At 27.9% G+C, this 18332-nt stretch overlaps 1 protein-coding gene across 1 annotated transcript in view; it reads left to right on the top strand.

Moving 5' to 3' along the window:
* The first annotated feature begins 4745 nt into the window (after positions 1-4745).
* The window catches only part of LOC132953602 (dynein axonemal heavy chain 2), a 34114-nt gene continuing 20527 nt past the window's right edge, over positions 4746-18332 (top strand). Inside the window, exons 1-16 of the mRNA XM_061025982.1 lie at positions 4746-4791; positions 11262-11386; positions 13165-13232; positions 13415-13580; positions 13644-13774; positions 13871-14050; positions 15063-15220; positions 15292-15437; positions 15522-15664; positions 15742-15838; positions 16049-16198; positions 16280-16472; positions 16758-16905; positions 16970-17170; positions 17246-17373; positions 17454-17677. Coding sequence (XP_060881965.1) covers positions 4746-4791; positions 11262-11386; positions 13165-13232; positions 13415-13580; positions 13644-13774; positions 13871-14050; positions 15063-15220; positions 15292-15437; positions 15522-15664; positions 15742-15838; positions 16049-16198; positions 16280-16472; positions 16758-16905; positions 16970-17170; positions 17246-17373; positions 17454-17677 — 2304 coding nt within the window. The remainder of the gene's footprint in view (positions 4792-11261; positions 11387-13164; positions 13233-13414; positions 13581-13643; positions 13775-13870; positions 14051-15062; positions 15221-15291; positions 15438-15521; positions 15665-15741; positions 15839-16048; positions 16199-16279; positions 16473-16757; positions 16906-16969; positions 17171-17245; positions 17374-17453; positions 17678-18332) is intronic.

Raw genomic sequence — 18332 nt, 5'->3', positions numbered from 1 at the left:
TGAATAAAAATCGATCAAAAATATTAAATGAATTATCATTAAGCCTCTTGAAATTGATTTTCAAGCCTAGAAATGTTGTTATACATTTTAGTATTTTACCCAGCACATGAATGTACATGTAGTTACTCATTTTGTACCACCTGTCCGTTGGCATTATCGTAATTTGCAATTTACATGACATGCGTCCTTTAAAAATACTTGTATTAAAATAATTTAACTATGTACCTACCATTATAATATAGAATTATTTAAAATGTTCTCTGATACTATAAATACTTTCAGTTCACTATTGTAAAACGATTAAATAAAATAATATAATATATGTTTGGTATTTAATTTACCTAGTATATTATTATATAATTTTTTAGGTACCTACCTAAGTAATTCGGAAATAAAAATAAAGTCTTTTAAAAATGTATGGAAAACAAAATAACTTAGTTTTTATAAAGATCGTCGTAAATTAAGTACCTATTTAATAATTAATATCATCATACATTGAATGGACGAGAACAAACTTCAGTCAAATCAAATTATGGACAATAATGCAATCGAACCGAAGTCAAGTTAAATTGGTTTAGAAACTGCGCATTTAGAAACTGTAACATACATGCGTTGTACATATATAAAATAAGTACCAAGGATTATATTAAATTGAATCTTTTATATAAAAGTACTATTAATTTGATTTAAGGAGAGTAATTTTGTTAATCTGAAAATAGGAATTGGTAACATTCAAAAGGAAATTGAAATTGTTAATAACGAATAATGATAGGTAGATATTGATTTTTTTATAGGGTGAATGGTTTATAAAACAAACGAAATATTGCAATTGTCACAAAAGCGAAATGGACAAGAAATAAATACACGACACATCACTCTATAGCCTAATACAATAATAAACTTTATTGCAAAATATATAGAGAAAGTATGATATTTATAATAATAACTCAACATGAAAATCTGTAGTTGTCACCTCCATAATTTCCTCGTTATAACTGAAGCAAACAAAAAATACACATTATTTTTATCTGAAAGAATATTCTTGATTGAATTTTAATCATTGTTTCTAATTCATTTGTTAAATTCATAAATTTTGGTTCATATTTATACTTATAATATATTATAGTTAATTTCATATTAATGAGTAATATTATTAGTTATTACTACTTACGTAAATGTTATCTTAAATATATTATTATTCGACTGCTCACTGAAAATCTAATAAAACATTGACTCCAGATAATATGTCAATCGAAAACTATAGATTTAAATCTAAATTTAAACTGCAAAAACATCTCGGAACGTGAAAAAAACAAAGGTATAGAATTTAATTAAACATTTATTCATTATAACTGGCCTATAACAGTAATACATTGCAAGCCCTTGTGTTCTAACTCCCTTCGTGATCTACTTGCATAATTAATTTATCAGCATGAACAAGTTTACGGCATTTACTATAAATATAAGTTTATTAGGTATATGATATTATTTATGTGAAAATATTGCATGAATCACTTAGAAAGTTTATAATATATTTCCATTTTGGCACTTTGCCCTGGACAATGAATTATATACATACTCAACTTTGACAGTATGCAAAATCGTTTAGTTTAGTTATAAGTTCTATAATCTGTATTACGTATTTGAGAATTTTTTTTTATCTACTGAAACTACGCGCTATTAAATTCAAATAACCTTTATCGTTCGACACAGATAGAGCAGCAGCTATCCTGCTCTATCTACCAGTAATCTCATGGAATTTTGATGAAATGGAATTTTTTTCTAAAAATTAGCTACATAAGTAAAAAAAGGTGGATAAGTGGATGTCGCTCTGCTGTACAGTAGGTTACAAGTGGGTCACTGTAATGGATGGTGTTAAATTTGAATTCAATGATATAATATCATTGTATAAGAAAAACGATTCTGAGCGAAAACGGCCAGTCAGCCTATGATTTTACCAAGTATATTTGATGATATTGTGAATAAAGTAATTTATATATAACCTATTTACTCGGAGCCTTGTTTTAAATTTTCAATCTTTAGCCATAAAAGTTAAACATTTTATACATTTTTAACCACAAAATAATTAATAAATTATAAATTTGATAAATGTTGTCAAAATTTGAACTTTAAATGCTTATAAAAAAAAATTGTGCCTATGTATTTTTAATATTTTTCAACTGCTATTAGAACGATATATCAGGAGCCTTATATTAAATTTTCACGCTTTTTTACCCAACAAATAAAAATTTATTGATATTTATAGAAAGAAAAACTAAAAAAATTGAAAACTGACAATGTCCGTAAACAGCTCAAAAAGAGTCAAAATATTTTCAAAATGTTATGGTGTATAGAAAATGTTAATATAAACATTCAGTGAAATTTTCAAGTATCTACAGTCATTCGTTTTTTAATTACAATAAAATAAGAAAATTGTTACATGAGAAATCGAGTAAATATCAAATGTTGTAAAAATATAAATTTCAGACGCTCATAAAAATTTAATTTAAGTTTCTTCTAGACATTTTTTTTTTGATAAAGGTAGACAAACTTATGAGTTCAAAATAATTTGCTATTTTTCGTAATTTTTCCGTATTTTGTCAAAATTTGAACTTTAAATGCTTATAATTAAAAACTGTGACTAAGGATTTTTAATTTTTTTCATCTGCCTTTGAAACAATAACCTAAGAGCCTTCTATTAAATTTTCAAGCTTTTTTACTCAACAGATAAAATTTTATTGATATTTATAGAAAAAAAAACTAAAAAAATTGAAAACTGACAATGACCGTAAACAGCTCAAAAAGAGTCAAAATATTTTCAAAATGTTATGGTGTATAGAAAATGCTAATATAAACATTCAGTCAAAGTTTCATGTCCCTACGGTCATTTGTTTTAGAGTTACACCAAAAACCAAAATCGATTTTCTCGAAAACAGATTTTGCGTAAAAATTCCCGTTTTTCCTTAATTTTTCTTTTGTTTTTCACGTCGCTTGTGAAAACTACTGGGAAATTGTTTGACCCCCCAAAGTACCAACTAGATTCACTTTCCTATCAGAAAAGTTACTATTGAAGAAAATCCAAGCACTATTTACTTATTAAGCTCTATTAAATTTATTTGAGCGCATTTTTATTGTGCATTTTAGAACTGATATAAATCGACTGAAAAAATATCTTATATTATTCATTAATTATTATAGTATCTATGAAAATAGTAAAATATTAGTACCTATGATGATGTAACAATCATTGTGCTAAAACCTAATAGAAATCTTAATAAAAACAATTTTAAAAACGAGCTAATATATTTATTTGGCTTTGCGTCTCTGATACAATACATAGGTTATAGACTGAACTTGAACAGAATATTAATGTCCTATTGAGAGGTAAATTTGTAGAAATAACTGCAAATTATTTATTCAAGTTTTAAATTTTAATTTTACCATAATTGAATTCGACATTAAAATTATTGAAGACAAAACAAAGTTTAAACAAATTGAAAAAAAACACATCATAATTTATAATGCGCGCTCGCAAAAACAATTTTTATGGATGTGGAGGTGTACCTTCGTTTTGTATTATTGCAACTAAATTTAATGTTAAACATCAATCATTTAGGTCTAACGAGATAATATCGACGTCGATAAAACATGAATAAATTATTGCAAGCAATATAATATTATGTTGTTGGAAAATATGTATAAATTACAACATTAGTTGTTTTGCTGTTTTAGTACTAACCACGATATTATATTAAAATTGTTAAAAAATAAATTGAAACAAGTTGAATCAAGACGTTCAAGCAAACATTTATTAAAATTACGTAGAATCTAGCAGTATGTTTACTCGAATATTTGTTTTTAGTGGCACGTGGATAATTGTTTATACAAGAAAACTATAGCTTGAGGCTTAAATGTTACTAACTTATTTTATAGATTTTTCATATTTAAAAATGTGAACACGAAATCAGCCTTAATGGGGTTTGAACATAAAACTTATCATTTTATGCAGCTTGTGAGTCGTGTTGTATTTTCATTTAAATTAATACCAACTATCATTTAATAAATTTGAAAATCAATATGAGTAGATAACTCGGTTTACTGAAGTAGTCTTCAACAGTTTTAGTTTTTAAGTCCTAATAAAATGTTCATTTAAAAATGATACTTCCATTAATAATATTATGTTTATGATGTATTCAACTGTAGATTTTATCAAAATAAATTATAAATACTAAACAAATGAAGTTACTATTAATAAGTTGTATTTTTAAAAAACATCAATATATGTGTAGTAAATAACATTCATTTTTCTAAGGTGTTTAATAATAATTGCAAATAGGACCTATCTGTTTTACAACTCGTAATGATATAAACAGATCATTTAACTCTTATTGAATTTTCAAGAATTGACAAGCTCGACAAGAGGATTGACGAGCTCAAAACGCCAGTAAACAAAAGTCGCACGAGAGTCGTGACTTGTGTATTGCGTGATTTACCGTAATGAGTTTAGGACTAATTAAGTTTCCTATACTATTATTAATTATTCTTTCTATTTTAAAATAATATAATACGCTGTTTATATAATAATAACCAATCGATTTTTTACGAGCCATGTAACAAGTATCTACGGCAACGAACAAAATTGTTTGCATTTGTTTCATATTATGCTATGATTATTTTTTTTTTTGCAAAACTTAATTTTGCTTTTGGTTGTATCAGTATTTTGGTTACCCTAAAAAGTTTACGAGATGTTTGAGGAGGAAGAAGAAGAGCACATCATCAGGCAACAAGAAGGTTAGTCTTATACTTGAGTGCAAATAATTAGAATCACAATAATAAAAAATTGGCACTGAATCATAAAATTATTAATATTGTTGTTGTTGTTGATATTGCTTATGTGTGTTAATTATGTAACATAACTAAAAACCTAAATAAGAAATTATTTTGGTTAATCTCTAACGTCCTTGTATATTATACATAGAGCGAGCGAAGGGTACACAATTTGATATAAATTCAATAAGACGTGGGAAAATAATTATTTTACATCAAACTGAAATATTTTAGGACTTTATAATAGTGTGTTCGCAAGGAAGCGGATATCAAAATGTGACAATATTATCATCTCATTTCAATATTTATCAACGTATTTACAATTTTTAAGTAATTAATAAAAAATACGTTCAAATATTATAAGTTCAATTTTTTATTATAATAACATAATAACATGTTATTATTAGAGCTTTCGTGAGAAAATCTACACCAAAAACCGTTAAGTCAATGGTTTCCATTGGTACCATAACATTGAGTTATAATATAATATAATAACTATATATTAACCTTAATTATATTAAAAATATAATCGCTTTGACTAAAAAGGTATTGTAAAATATATGCAGGGTGTATCTTATGCCATTGTACGTGGGTTTTTTTAACGATAATGGATCGATGAAATAGGATTTCGTTAAAACGAAAAAAGACGTGTTTCTTTATTTTTAACAGGCAATTTTTTTAAAACTATTTCAACATTTTCAAACATGCAGGTGTAGCAATAGCAAAATCAACTTTATTTTTCAAATGTCAATTACTATATTTTTAATGGATTCTAGTGAAGCTTTTTTCCTGAAAATTTTTATAGTTAAATCATCAATTTTTGTTCGCTAGTTTATTAACTATAGTCCTCTAAAGTTTAGTAAAATCTGCATTAATACTTTTAATTGAAATAATTGGTATAGGTTTAATTTACAAGATCTAAATAATTTTTTCTTATAACTACCTTTTTTATACACTTAAGTAGTTTAATCGGTAATCTAATGACACTAAAAAAAAAAAAACATAAGCAAAATTGTTTGCAAACATAGTTTATCATTTTTATTTTAACATACAATCATCAAAATCAATATTATTATTTTAATTTGTTACTATAGGTAATCGTAATTAATTACTTCACAGTTACTTTTCTTACAATATCATAAATTTGGATTCTTTATTAGGTGGCTAAAGTAATAATGGTAAATTGGTAAATGGTATTCGATTGTTGACATTAATGCCTTATGTATGTATGGGGGTTAAATAAATTGTGTCATGAAAAAGTGCAATGTTTTGTGGTGCTCTTTTCGTAGTGGGATAAACTGGAAATTTGAACCATATAGGTTATACTTATTGGTAGGTATCGCATGCAAAGTATGAATTTAGGAGTTGAACTTCATAACCCTTCTTTTTTTTAGTTTTAGATATTTAAAAAAAAAATTTTATTTCGTATTTTTCCTATCATAAATTCCTACCATACTTTTCTTTCAATAGCATTAATTTGGATTCTTTATTAGGCAGCTAAGGACTAAGGTAATAGCTACCTAAAAGTATTTGATTCTTGTTAAAATAATATTAAAAATCTGTAATTAACTTAGATTAAAAGTATGCCTAAGTTAGGTTACAAACCTATATTGAGATTGACTATTTATCTAAATATCTTGCAAATAGTTTATTTTAAATCACGATCATTAAATAATTCTTAAAGAATTTCAACTGTTAAATTCATACTTTGCATGCGATACCTACCAATATAGTTATATAATGTATAAATTGTAGTTCAAATTTCAAGTTATAAAAGTTAGTTAAAAATGTATTGAATAATAGGTAGGTACTGTAATATTATTTTAATATTAATATTCAACGCAAGTAGTAGTTACAGGAATGTTTGGATTTTTTATCCACCGTCGATTTGTTCTATCAGTTTTTGAAAATGATTTAAATTGTTATTTTTGAAATTAATTTTCAATTTGAATCACAAAAGTTCTTAAAAAAAATTCTGAGTCTAACCTACCAATGATGTGATGAATAGTTTTTTGCTACACAGTTGTCCCTAGTACATGTTTGGAATACCTTTATTGTTTAAAATAAACTGGTGAGTGTGATTTCATTTTGAATGTATAATATGTTTGGGTTGATCGTTATCAAACCAAGTACGGGCTATATTTAATTTTTACGTTTTTTGGGCCTATTTCAAACGTGCAATTCAACCGGGAAAATCGTTAAGGACTGAACGGATTCGTACTGTCGTGCATCGTCCATTTTATGATCTAGTCGTTACGGAGAATCGAAACCGATCAAAAACGATTGAAACATTCAATTTAGACGCCGACGGTCTATAACACGGATTGCACCTAATTATTTATATGGACCTTAAAAAAATCTCCGTACCCAAAAGCTCTTTTGAGAAATTGAAATCTGATACGACTCCGAGGGGAAGGGGGTGGGAAGTGGACAATTCGAGTGCACATAATATCAAAGTGACGTCCTGACGCCAGTCAAATAGCACTCGTCTCAGAAAAGTCTACAAAGAAATCCTGCCAACCTCGTTATGCGGGTACGTCATTTCGGCCGATTGCAGCGCGTACGACGTTTTGTCTACTGTCGAATTGAATAAGACAAAAAATGAAATAAATGCAAATTGCGAACCTTCTTTTATAGCCAACGTTTGAACCTTGCACCGGGACTAGGCGAATAGCCATCCACCGAGGGCGGGTGTGTTTTTCTTAGTAAATGTGTCCCATGGGTGACGACCCCGCCGTTATACGAAAAGCGTATTATGTCTATAGGCCGACGGTCGAAACGCATTTTACGCGACCGTATACCTTACCTATTACCATTAAATGTATGACTCGCCGCATATATGAGACGCTGTAAACCCCACGAAAAAAATGTCTACGCTCGTCTGAGAAGAAAATAGACGACTATCCATCGCTAAAATAAAGAATCACTGGTACACTTTCGTTGTTTGGCGTTACATAATATGTCTGTGTTTCTGTAGCTGTCAGCCCGTCCGCAAAGAAGTTTGTTCGATTACTTGTCTCAATTCAAATGCTAATTTGATTTTTAACGAAATGTTTGTTTCTCGATCCGTGTATGAATTTTACTTATTTTACTTCACGATCTAATGTCTCCGCTGGATGAAATTTCTTTACTGACTATCACAATAATATTATATTTAAAAATATTATAGGTACATTTAAATAGGATATTGTAATTATATCGTTGAGGACATAATACTAAAGTCCAATGTTGATTCGTAGACACTCATAGTAAAGTGAAATTCTTAATGGTATTATACACTAACTTCAACACTAATATCACATTGACGATTTTGTTTTACTTAGTTCGGTCAATTTTTCACCACCTAAAATAGGTATTATTATATGCAATTCAAATATCAAGCTAGTATTATTAAACTGTAAAATGATATTTTAGTTCATTATTATTGAGTTTTTCAATCTTAAATCCAATTTATTTTACGTGAATACAAACGAAAGTTTATGATTTATTATAATACAAATATATAATAATACACGAATACTATATTATTAAAAGTTCGTAATTTTATAATTTTGTCATCGATGCATCGCTTTTTAAAACTATTGATAATGGATAATGAGGTAAATGAGTTTTATATTTATTAGATTCTGAGCGAAGCGATGGATGTATTGATTTTACAATGATGTGTGTTTTTTTTTATTTTTAGTAAAAGTGCTTGGATTTTCTTCAACAGTAACTTTTCTGATAGGACAGTGAATCTAGTTGGTACTTTGGGGGGTCAAAAGTAAAAATTTCCCAGTAGTTTTCAAAAGCGACATGAAAAACAAAAGAAAAATTAAGGAAAAACGGGAATTTTTACGCAAAATGTGTTTTTGAGATAATCGATTTTGGTTTTTGGTGTAACTCTAAAACAAATGACCGTAGGTGCATGAAATTTTGACTGAATGTTTATATTAGCATTTTCTATACACCATAACATTTTCCAAAAATTTTGACTTATTTTGAGCTGTTTACGGACATTTTCCGTTTCCATTTTTTTTAGTTTTTTTTTCTTCAAATATCAATAAAATTTTAATTGTTGGGTAAAAAAGCTTGAAAATTTAATACAAGGTTCCTACTATATTGTTACAATGATATTTGAAAAATATTAAAAATCCTTAGTCACAGTTTTTATTTATAAGCATTTAAAGTTCAAATATTGACAAAATACGAAAAAATCACGAAAATTAGCAAATTATTTTGGGTTGAGAATTCATAAAAATTTTTCTTTTTCAATATAAGATTTGAAAATGTAATACAAGATTATCCATAAGTTTATCTACTTTTATCAAAAAAAAAATTCTCTACAAGAAAGTCAAATTAAATTTTTATGAGCGTTTGAAATTCATATTTTTACAACATTTAATATTCACTCAATTTCTCGTGTAACGATTTTCTTATTTTGTTGTAATTAAAAAACGTATGACTGTAGATACTTGAAAATTTCACTGAATGTTTATATTAGTATTTTCTATACACCATAAAATTTCGAAAATAATTTGACTCTTTTTGAGTTGTTTACGGACATTGGCAGTTCTCAATTTTTCTAGTTTTTTTTCTATAAATATCAATAAAATTGTATTTGTTGTGTAGAAAAGCGTGAACATTTTATGCAAGGCTCCTGATATATTGTTACAATAGCAGTTGAAAAATATTGAAAATACATAGACACAATTTTTTTTAATAAGCATTTAAAATTAAAAAAGCATTTTAGTTCAAATTTTGACAACATTTATAAAATGTTCAATTTTTATAGCTAAGAATTTAAAATTTAATACAAGATTCCACGTAAATAGGCAAACATATAAATTACTTTATTCCCAATAATATCATCAAAATATATACTTGGCTGTTTTCACTCAGAATCGTTTTTCTTATACAATGATATTATATCATTGAATTCAAACACCATCCATTACAGTGACCCACTTGTCACCTACTGTACAGCAGAGCGACATCCACTTACCCACCTTTTTTATATTTAATTTTTAACCTTTAGTTATTTTATTTATGCGTGAATAAATAATTTTAAAAAATAACTGTTAAGTTGACAAAGTCTTTATAGTCACAGTGATGCACTATTAAAGTGTATCTGTTAAATAATTAAATACATGTGTTGAACTATTTTCACGTTTATTTTTTCGATACAAAAACAATAACTCGACGTCCCGTCATTTTGATCACCTCCAAAATATACTACCAATGTGTTTGTTCTTCACGGTGGGTGTGTGGCTATGTATTTTATACTATACAGATTTTAATAATATTATATTGTATTACTTATTGTCCAATATGTGATGTTATTCGTTGGTGGTCGTAGCCGAATTGGTCCGATGGTACGTGGATGTACATTTACACCTGAACAATGATACTCGAATCTCGAGCCGATGCGAATACGGAATGATACACATCATCGACGAGCTCACCTTCTGGGAGGAAAGACGTTAGTGATCTATTTCGTTCGGTACAGTAGCACAACCAAAAATGTATCGAGGGGGGTCCATAATAATGATGTGTATATTTATATTATTTATTATGTATTTTTTTATAATGGTAATATTATTACAATTTACATTATAAATAAAGCAAGGACTCATGTCTTAAAATACCTTACAACATGAAATTTATTAATTCTCTAGAAAAATCACTAAATATAGGTACCCTTTTAATAAGCACAGTGTCACTTGAATATGGTTTCAAAATATGCATTCAAAACTTAAACATTTTAATTGGGTACGGCTTAAATAAAAACATTATTTTTACTAGTAAAATTATTAATTTATGATATTAAAAAGTAAAAACTTAACATGTCAAATCTTAACTTGAGTTGGGGAAAACTATAATGTAAGTCATACAGCAATAACACTAAATAATAATCATATAATAAAAATTAAAGAATACAATATTTGTCATTGACAAACTATTGTTCGATGAAGTCTGTGTGTAGATAATGGGGTTCATAAATTCTATTATAGTTCAATGGATATAAATCAAATATTCTGCCAAGTACATATTTTTAACCAATTTAAAGAAAATCAAATTATAATTAAAAATATATGTGATAATGTATTTCTTCAAATGTAAATATAACAAAATGTGCGCTTAAATAAAGTCAAGTATTATGCAAACTATGTAAAAAAAAATTACTCTAGACTCTTGATAATGAAACGAAATTGTATATCACTCAGATCCGTGTATGGGTATTAGAAATCATGTAAGTCCCTAGTCCTAAATGTATAATCAATTAAAATCTATATAACTCGATAATACGAGGTACACAAAAATATATACTGTTTAAGGGGGAGGACTTACACATGAGCCCCCACAAAAATGAATTGCACTACTGGTTCAATTAACACCTGTCCTAAGCCCCCAATGGACCACCAAAACACTAATCGTACGTTTTTCCCTCACAGTCGTGGACTTGGAATTCATAACGGCTGTAATACAACGCGTCCGGGTGTCCGAAACAGTGGAACGTTTGAGGAAAGCAGAGTCAGGGTTCGTGAAACTTTACGACACCATGACTAATAGTTTGCAAGTAATTATACGATAAATAGCATATAAATACTACGTCTGTGTCACGGTGTTATACAAGTCACGCGTTGTTGTTATTAGTGGGTTCCTGTAACGCATTTTTTTTTCTATTTTTCTTGTCAGTATAATATACGAATAGTACGGGAATTACAAAAACTGCACCTTGCTTAAGCCACCTAATGGCCTTTTTTAGGCTTGTATAATATATAATATCTTAATCGGTATTAATGCATTATGTTACAAGGCGCTCATTCGTTTGGAAAATATGTGGTAAACGCGTACAAACGGCCTAATCTTGTTTGAACGATATAATATTATGGTCTTGTTTAGTTGAAACGATTTTGGGTTTTTTATAAATACGTATCAGACAAGTATTTCAAATATAAATTGTTTTTACCGACAAGACTAACGTGCACTGTTTTCGAGTAGGGAGGTGCCTTTATATTATTATTCTTAATTCATAAGTCATAGGAAAATTGTGTTCCTCACACAAATTCACAAATCGTTGATTTATAAATCAAGCCATTTTGAAAAATTTTAATAGTAAAAAAATGTATATATATATATATAAATTAAATTAAAGCAAAATCGATTGTAAACAATAGAGATTATTCGCGCAGCACAATAATATTGTTCACGTACGTTCATTCGTCGTACACCTACTTGATTAGAACCTTTGTAACATAAATATAGAATTCTTGGTAGTTGGAAGTATGTAAAATTCACAACAGTTTACCATTATTGAAAGTAATTTTTTCACTTACTACCGACAGCTGATACTTATATGGCGCTATATGGCGTAATGTAAATAATGCTAAAGAACAGCCAACTGGCTTTGATAATATAAATAATATTATGTTTGACGTACATCATTCTGCCCGGGTAGGCAACAAACCGTTGAGGTGCATTTATAAACAGAAATTGATCTTTACGTGTTAATACAACACTGTGCGGCGATAATATAAGGTGCAATTTTCGTACTCCGGTAAACGTCATATTATTGTGCGGCCGAGGTAACTGGTGTATTTTATGAAACTACAGTAGGAGGTGCCTATAAAATATATTACTTTGCGTAAAATATGTATCGTAATATCGCTCACTTGAACAGTGGAATTCAATAAATCTAGTTCTTGCGTTTCGTGTATATTGAAATTTTTCGAAATATTGCGTCATTCCTATGCTGTAGCGAGAACCGACCAACTATTTCTCACATCACATCAATCCAGTTTTTACCGACACATCGGACCGTAGACATAATAATAATATGATTTTGATTATTTCCAAATTTACAATGCTGAAGGATCGGAGGTGCGCATTCTATTAATAATTATGGTGATCTCACGAGTGTAACATTTGATAACTAATAACATCATAATATTCCTGTATTATATTGTTCTTTTCAACCCTTCATAATAAATTATGGTCGACGGTAAAATTATCTTAAACTTCGCTTCAATACCAAAATATAATTACCAACTCTTATAAATATTTTAATTTGGAACCATCATTACTCTTGAATGCATTTTATTAAAAACTGTAAATATGTGTTAAAAATGTTCTTTAAATATCAAAACGTCTGATTTTTCTTTATGCCTACTTTGCGATATTTATTTATTTTTTTGGTTTGGTAATTTTATCCTCACCTTTATCTTGTTTTATCAATAATAATACACTATAAATTATTATTATATATTATGTTCTTCTGTTTAAATACTATACGTCTAAATACTGTAATACATTTCAAATCTTTTACAAACATTTTTATTTTTGTGAATGTTACAGGAGTCATTAACCGAGACGAGATCAAACCTTAACTACTTACAGACCGTTAAAGATGCATGTATGGATATGTATGACATTGAATCCTTGACCGACATCTTACCCATATTACCGAATTTATTTTTACAGTTCATTTTCATTTATGAAAAATCCCTTTATTATAATAATATGTAATGCACATTCTAATTTTATAAACAGATACTTCAAACATTATAATTATATACTAATGTGATAAATCTTTAATCTATTTTAGATATAATTTCGACTATTTGTGCGATTGTCTGTGTAATCAAATAATATTTTTATGCCGGAAAACCATTGACACCAGCACTATACTTGAAAGTGATATAAAGATGTTAATGGATTCACTTTACGGGTGTTTACTGTGTTGTGAACACTTCCTATCAATGTATTCTGAAGTAACAGTTGATTTATTTACAACCGATAGTTTTGAGATAATGGGAGTTTTTATGTGTGCCTAGGTGATAAAAATGTATAATAATCAAGATAAAGATAAAGAACACTTATGGGTGAAAGCTAAGCTTGTGTACAAATTTATTGAACGCTGCAAAGATTTAAAATATATTTTGAAATCAAAAATTGTATTTAAAAGGTACACACTTTGTACAACTATATTGCAGTTACGACTTATCGTACTGATAATAAATTGAGGTTACTTAGTTACTAATTTTAACAATACAATTAACAGGTTAAACGTATACGATCTTGATGTATTGAAACCAAATTTTTCGTTCACTCCAGGAGAATATTTTGTAAAGTTTGTGGATGATAACGAACATGATTATGATGTATTTATCTACGACTTGAAAAATCCTTTAATAAACATATTCAACGTGCTTGACGATGTTTGGATTTACCATATTAAGAAGTAATTAACGATTGATAAACTATACGTGTACGTACTATAAATAACAAAAATCGCATTGAACCATTTTAATGCTTAGTAAATATATGTTATAAGTACATATTATTGTCGACGGAAATTTGAACTATTTTTGGCATTAATAGATATCGATCGAATTTTATTATTACACACAGTAGGTACACACAAGCTTGTAACAAAAATGAACCATTTAAAAATTTACTCTAACATATTTTATTAAAATAGAACAAGAAAATTAAGTATATATTATTTAACTATAGATTTCAGAATGAAATCAAACAATTATGTTTAAAAATCGAACAGCTAACTGACATGGCGTTGAAAACAGCCTGCAATGAAATAGACTGTATAAAAATATTACAGGGTTTACGATATTTCATCGAATGGCCGCCACTTAAGTATTATTTCCGTATAAAGACCAAAGTAGTATATACATTTGTAATGGACTACATTGCATCGGTGATGGAAATGTTTTATAACAATAAGTACTTGATACCTTATTATATGCCAAAATACTCGGGTATTTGCATGATGGCCGTCATCCAGTATAACAATATAACAATATTAAAAAATGTAATTTATACACTGATTATTATCATATAAACATTAGTTGATTAGCCAAAATAGTATCCAATAAATCTTTTTTAAATACATTTTTAAAATATACTTTACAACACTGCTGGACGTTTTAAAATAGGCTATTTTCAACCGGCCTTGGTTATTGACATGTTCTCTCACTAAACAATTACGGGAGGCGTATAATTCTTACGCAGATCTTTATCAACGAATGCTTAAGAGTTCATTTAGAGCCTGGTGGAATCAGATTGATCCAGAAATCGAAAATCAACTGGATAACCACATTTTACTAAAATGTCAATTGCCAAACCGTTGTATAAAATATACTTTGGATCTAAAGAGGTATCTTTATTAATTTACTATATTTAATATTAATTGGTATGCATTTAAAATGTACAAATTATCTTGTTTTCGTGTAAAGTTACTTCTATGATTTGACTGAGGAAATAATTTGCTGGAAGTTGATTAAAGTAGCGATGCCATATGAGTACTCAGAATTTACCAAAGTCGCTCGAAATATAAGAAATGTATATAAAAACGCGACAATGGTTCTCAAGGACTACAATTACATTATCGCGGGTACTTTTATCATTGTGGTCGATAATATTGTCCGTGGTAAATTAATGTTGGAATTATATGTGTGCACACAGGCTTGTCCAAACAAGAAGTAGAACTGTTTTATGAAACAATGCATGTATGCATTAAAACAATAGATCCGTTGGTTTATAAATATACTTGGGCTCAAACGGAACATGTTAACAAATATCTTCCTAGATGTTATGAACAATTGGAATCAGTTAAGTCTTATTTGAGTAACTTCGATTAGAGAAGTTTTTTCAAAAAATATATTTCTTATCAATTCATTAATAACAATGGTTAGGTGCAAGACATCGAAAATTGCTATAAAAAATGCAATACTGAAATAATGGAAATATGTCTACAAATATCTAATACGCCGTTATTTGGCAATGAACTTGAACTTATAAAGATAAGAGGTTTGAACCATAGTACGGATAATTTCAGGTTTGATTTCGAGTTTTTTAAAAATTGCCTATATTATATTATAATAAATACACCTAATACAATATTTCTTTCAATAGTAATAGGACTTCAGTCATCAAAATTATTGGCTATTATAATGAAATCATCAGATACGTAACTGTTGTATATGAACAATTTGAAAAAAACATTAAGCGTGTATGTAAAATTGTCGTAAAATATTATGTTAGCTTTTTACAAATTCAGAATATAGGTGTATTGAAATAATCATTAGTTAATTGAACCTTTTTAACTATTTGATTTCCAAAATTAAAAAATAAAATAAAAAATATATTTTAATTGATCATATATCAAAATTGTATGAATATAAAATATAAACATGTTCTTTAAAAACATAAATTTAAATAGATGATGTTATATTGGGAACACTACCTAGTCAAAATTGATACTCTCATACACGAATCGTTAGTTCTCAATGTAAGATGGTCGATGAAAAATACTTTAGCACAACGAAATGATACCGTGTTTTTGATTAATGTCAGTTTACATGGCAGTAAAGTAAGATTGATTGAAAATTTATTGGTGTTATATTCTTAAAATTTTTTATCACAATTTATCAGTCGATATGATTTTTGACAGATTAAATACAATCCAAGTTTAATACAACTAGTGGTATATTCCATGAAGCTACTTTTGGATATGGCAACAGCATTAAAAGTCATACCCAGGTTGTGTGAAACATTCAAAATGACAAACCTTAATTTGATGCCATACAGCTATGCGATCGCCCATGATCGGTTGTGCTCTGATCTGCAGACGGAGATCGATCTCAGTATGTTTATATCAGAAAATACATTTATTATTCGATCAGAGAAGCCAAACTACAATTTTAATCTACGACACAATATTTCACTGTAATATCATAAGCTCGTAACATTTGATAGACATTACCTGATTATTATATTCAAATAAACAATAATTTTATTATAACTCAACAAACTGTTATGAACCCCGCGGAGAGTTTTTTTAAAATTATATTTTGAAATTCAGCTTTGCTTATTTTAATGTCAGTTAAACAAGTTAAATTAGTTAATATTTATTCTTGTATTTTATTTAGCAACGAAGGATATATTGATAAATATAAAAACTTATATGAAAAACTTAATGAAGTTCAGTGATATTTGGACACTGGACAAACGAGAGCAATTAACTAAATTTGAGTCGAGTGCACATAACGCAGAATCCATTGATAACAAAATTATGTTGTACGATAAACCACATGTAAATTAAAATAATTGCTTATGATAATTTTTTTAAATCTATTTGTAGGTACCTCAATTATATAAATGTGTTAAATGAGATGGAGACCGAATCGATAGTATCTTGTATTATTATTAGAAGCAGTGATATGATAAAGCAAGTTGTAAGACACTGTCAAGATTGGATTTTCAATTATTCCCAGATACTTTTAGGTGAAACGGTCGATCTTATAGAAGGATTTTATGAATACATAGAAATAAATGGTGAACGGTGAGTCTTAAACAAAACGTTACTGTACAATTTAAGTCAAATAAAGTAGTATGATACTTGCTTTAAATGTAATAGAGTAATGGCACCACCGTCAAACCTGGACGAAATGGTCAAATTTATTGAATATAAAAAAAAAGTTGATCTAGAGTGTATTGCAAAAAAAGAAGAGATCAATTTGATTACTGAAAATGTTCTTGTCTTAGGTAAGTTTTCAATTAGATATGATATGTGCCTATAGTTAATTTTTTTTATGGAACGTCTTAGTTATACTTAAATTTTATAGACAAACATGAAATACAAATGTCAGATGCATTACGCAGCTTGTACAATGATTTGCATAATTCGTGGAATAATTATACGCTCTTATTAAACGAGGCGGAACTAATGTTAAAAGTGAAACAAGACGAATTTCATGATATGGTATTACGCGATCAAGAAATCTTCAAACAAAATATTGAAGATTTTAAGAAAATTTGGGAAGAATTTAAAGAAACCGAATCTAAAAATGTAGAGTTGACCTCGTCTGGTTCGTAAAAACAATATCATCAATAATAGTCTCTTCCCATATTATTGTTGATAAATACGTCAACCTCGTATTATATACCACGTATTCAATCATAGTTCATAATATTGATTCTCATAAAATGGATATGCAATATCTGATACAGTGATACCTAGGTACCAAAAATAATAAAATGTATAAGATATTCACAAATTCATTTTTAATTGTCTTATTTTTGTTTGAGATTCTAAGAAGATCGATGAATGAATTGATTTTGCAATAATTTAGCATTAATAAAAATTGTTTTGTGTCAAACATTTTATATTCATAGTAGAATTAAAGTAGATGTTGAACACAGGGAAGTTTTCTGGTAGAAAATTTGATTTATTTTTGATTTTAAGTACCTACTATTAGTATTATACAATTTGTATATTATACTTGAAGTAAATATTTCAATGCACTTTTTAAAATTATTTTAATAAACAAAAACAAATGATGAAAAACCAGGAATATTTACACAAACCAGTTTTTACTAAATTCGATTTAGTTTTATATCTCAATTCTAAGTTTTCAAAAAATCATTTATTATTAATTCCATTGTCATTGTAATATTTTGGTTTTTCTTTTTGAATTATTTATAGACATTTGCAATTTTTGACT

Source organism: Metopolophium dirhodum, chromosome 1, assembly GCF_019925205.1.
Source record: "Metopolophium dirhodum isolate CAU chromosome 1, ASM1992520v1, whole genome shotgun sequence".
Classification (NCBI taxonomy): domain Eukaryota; kingdom Metazoa; phylum Arthropoda; class Insecta; order Hemiptera; family Aphididae; genus Metopolophium; species Metopolophium dirhodum.
The sequence above is the reverse complement of the archived record's forward strand: the minus strand, read 5'-3'. Positions and strand labels throughout refer to the sequence as shown.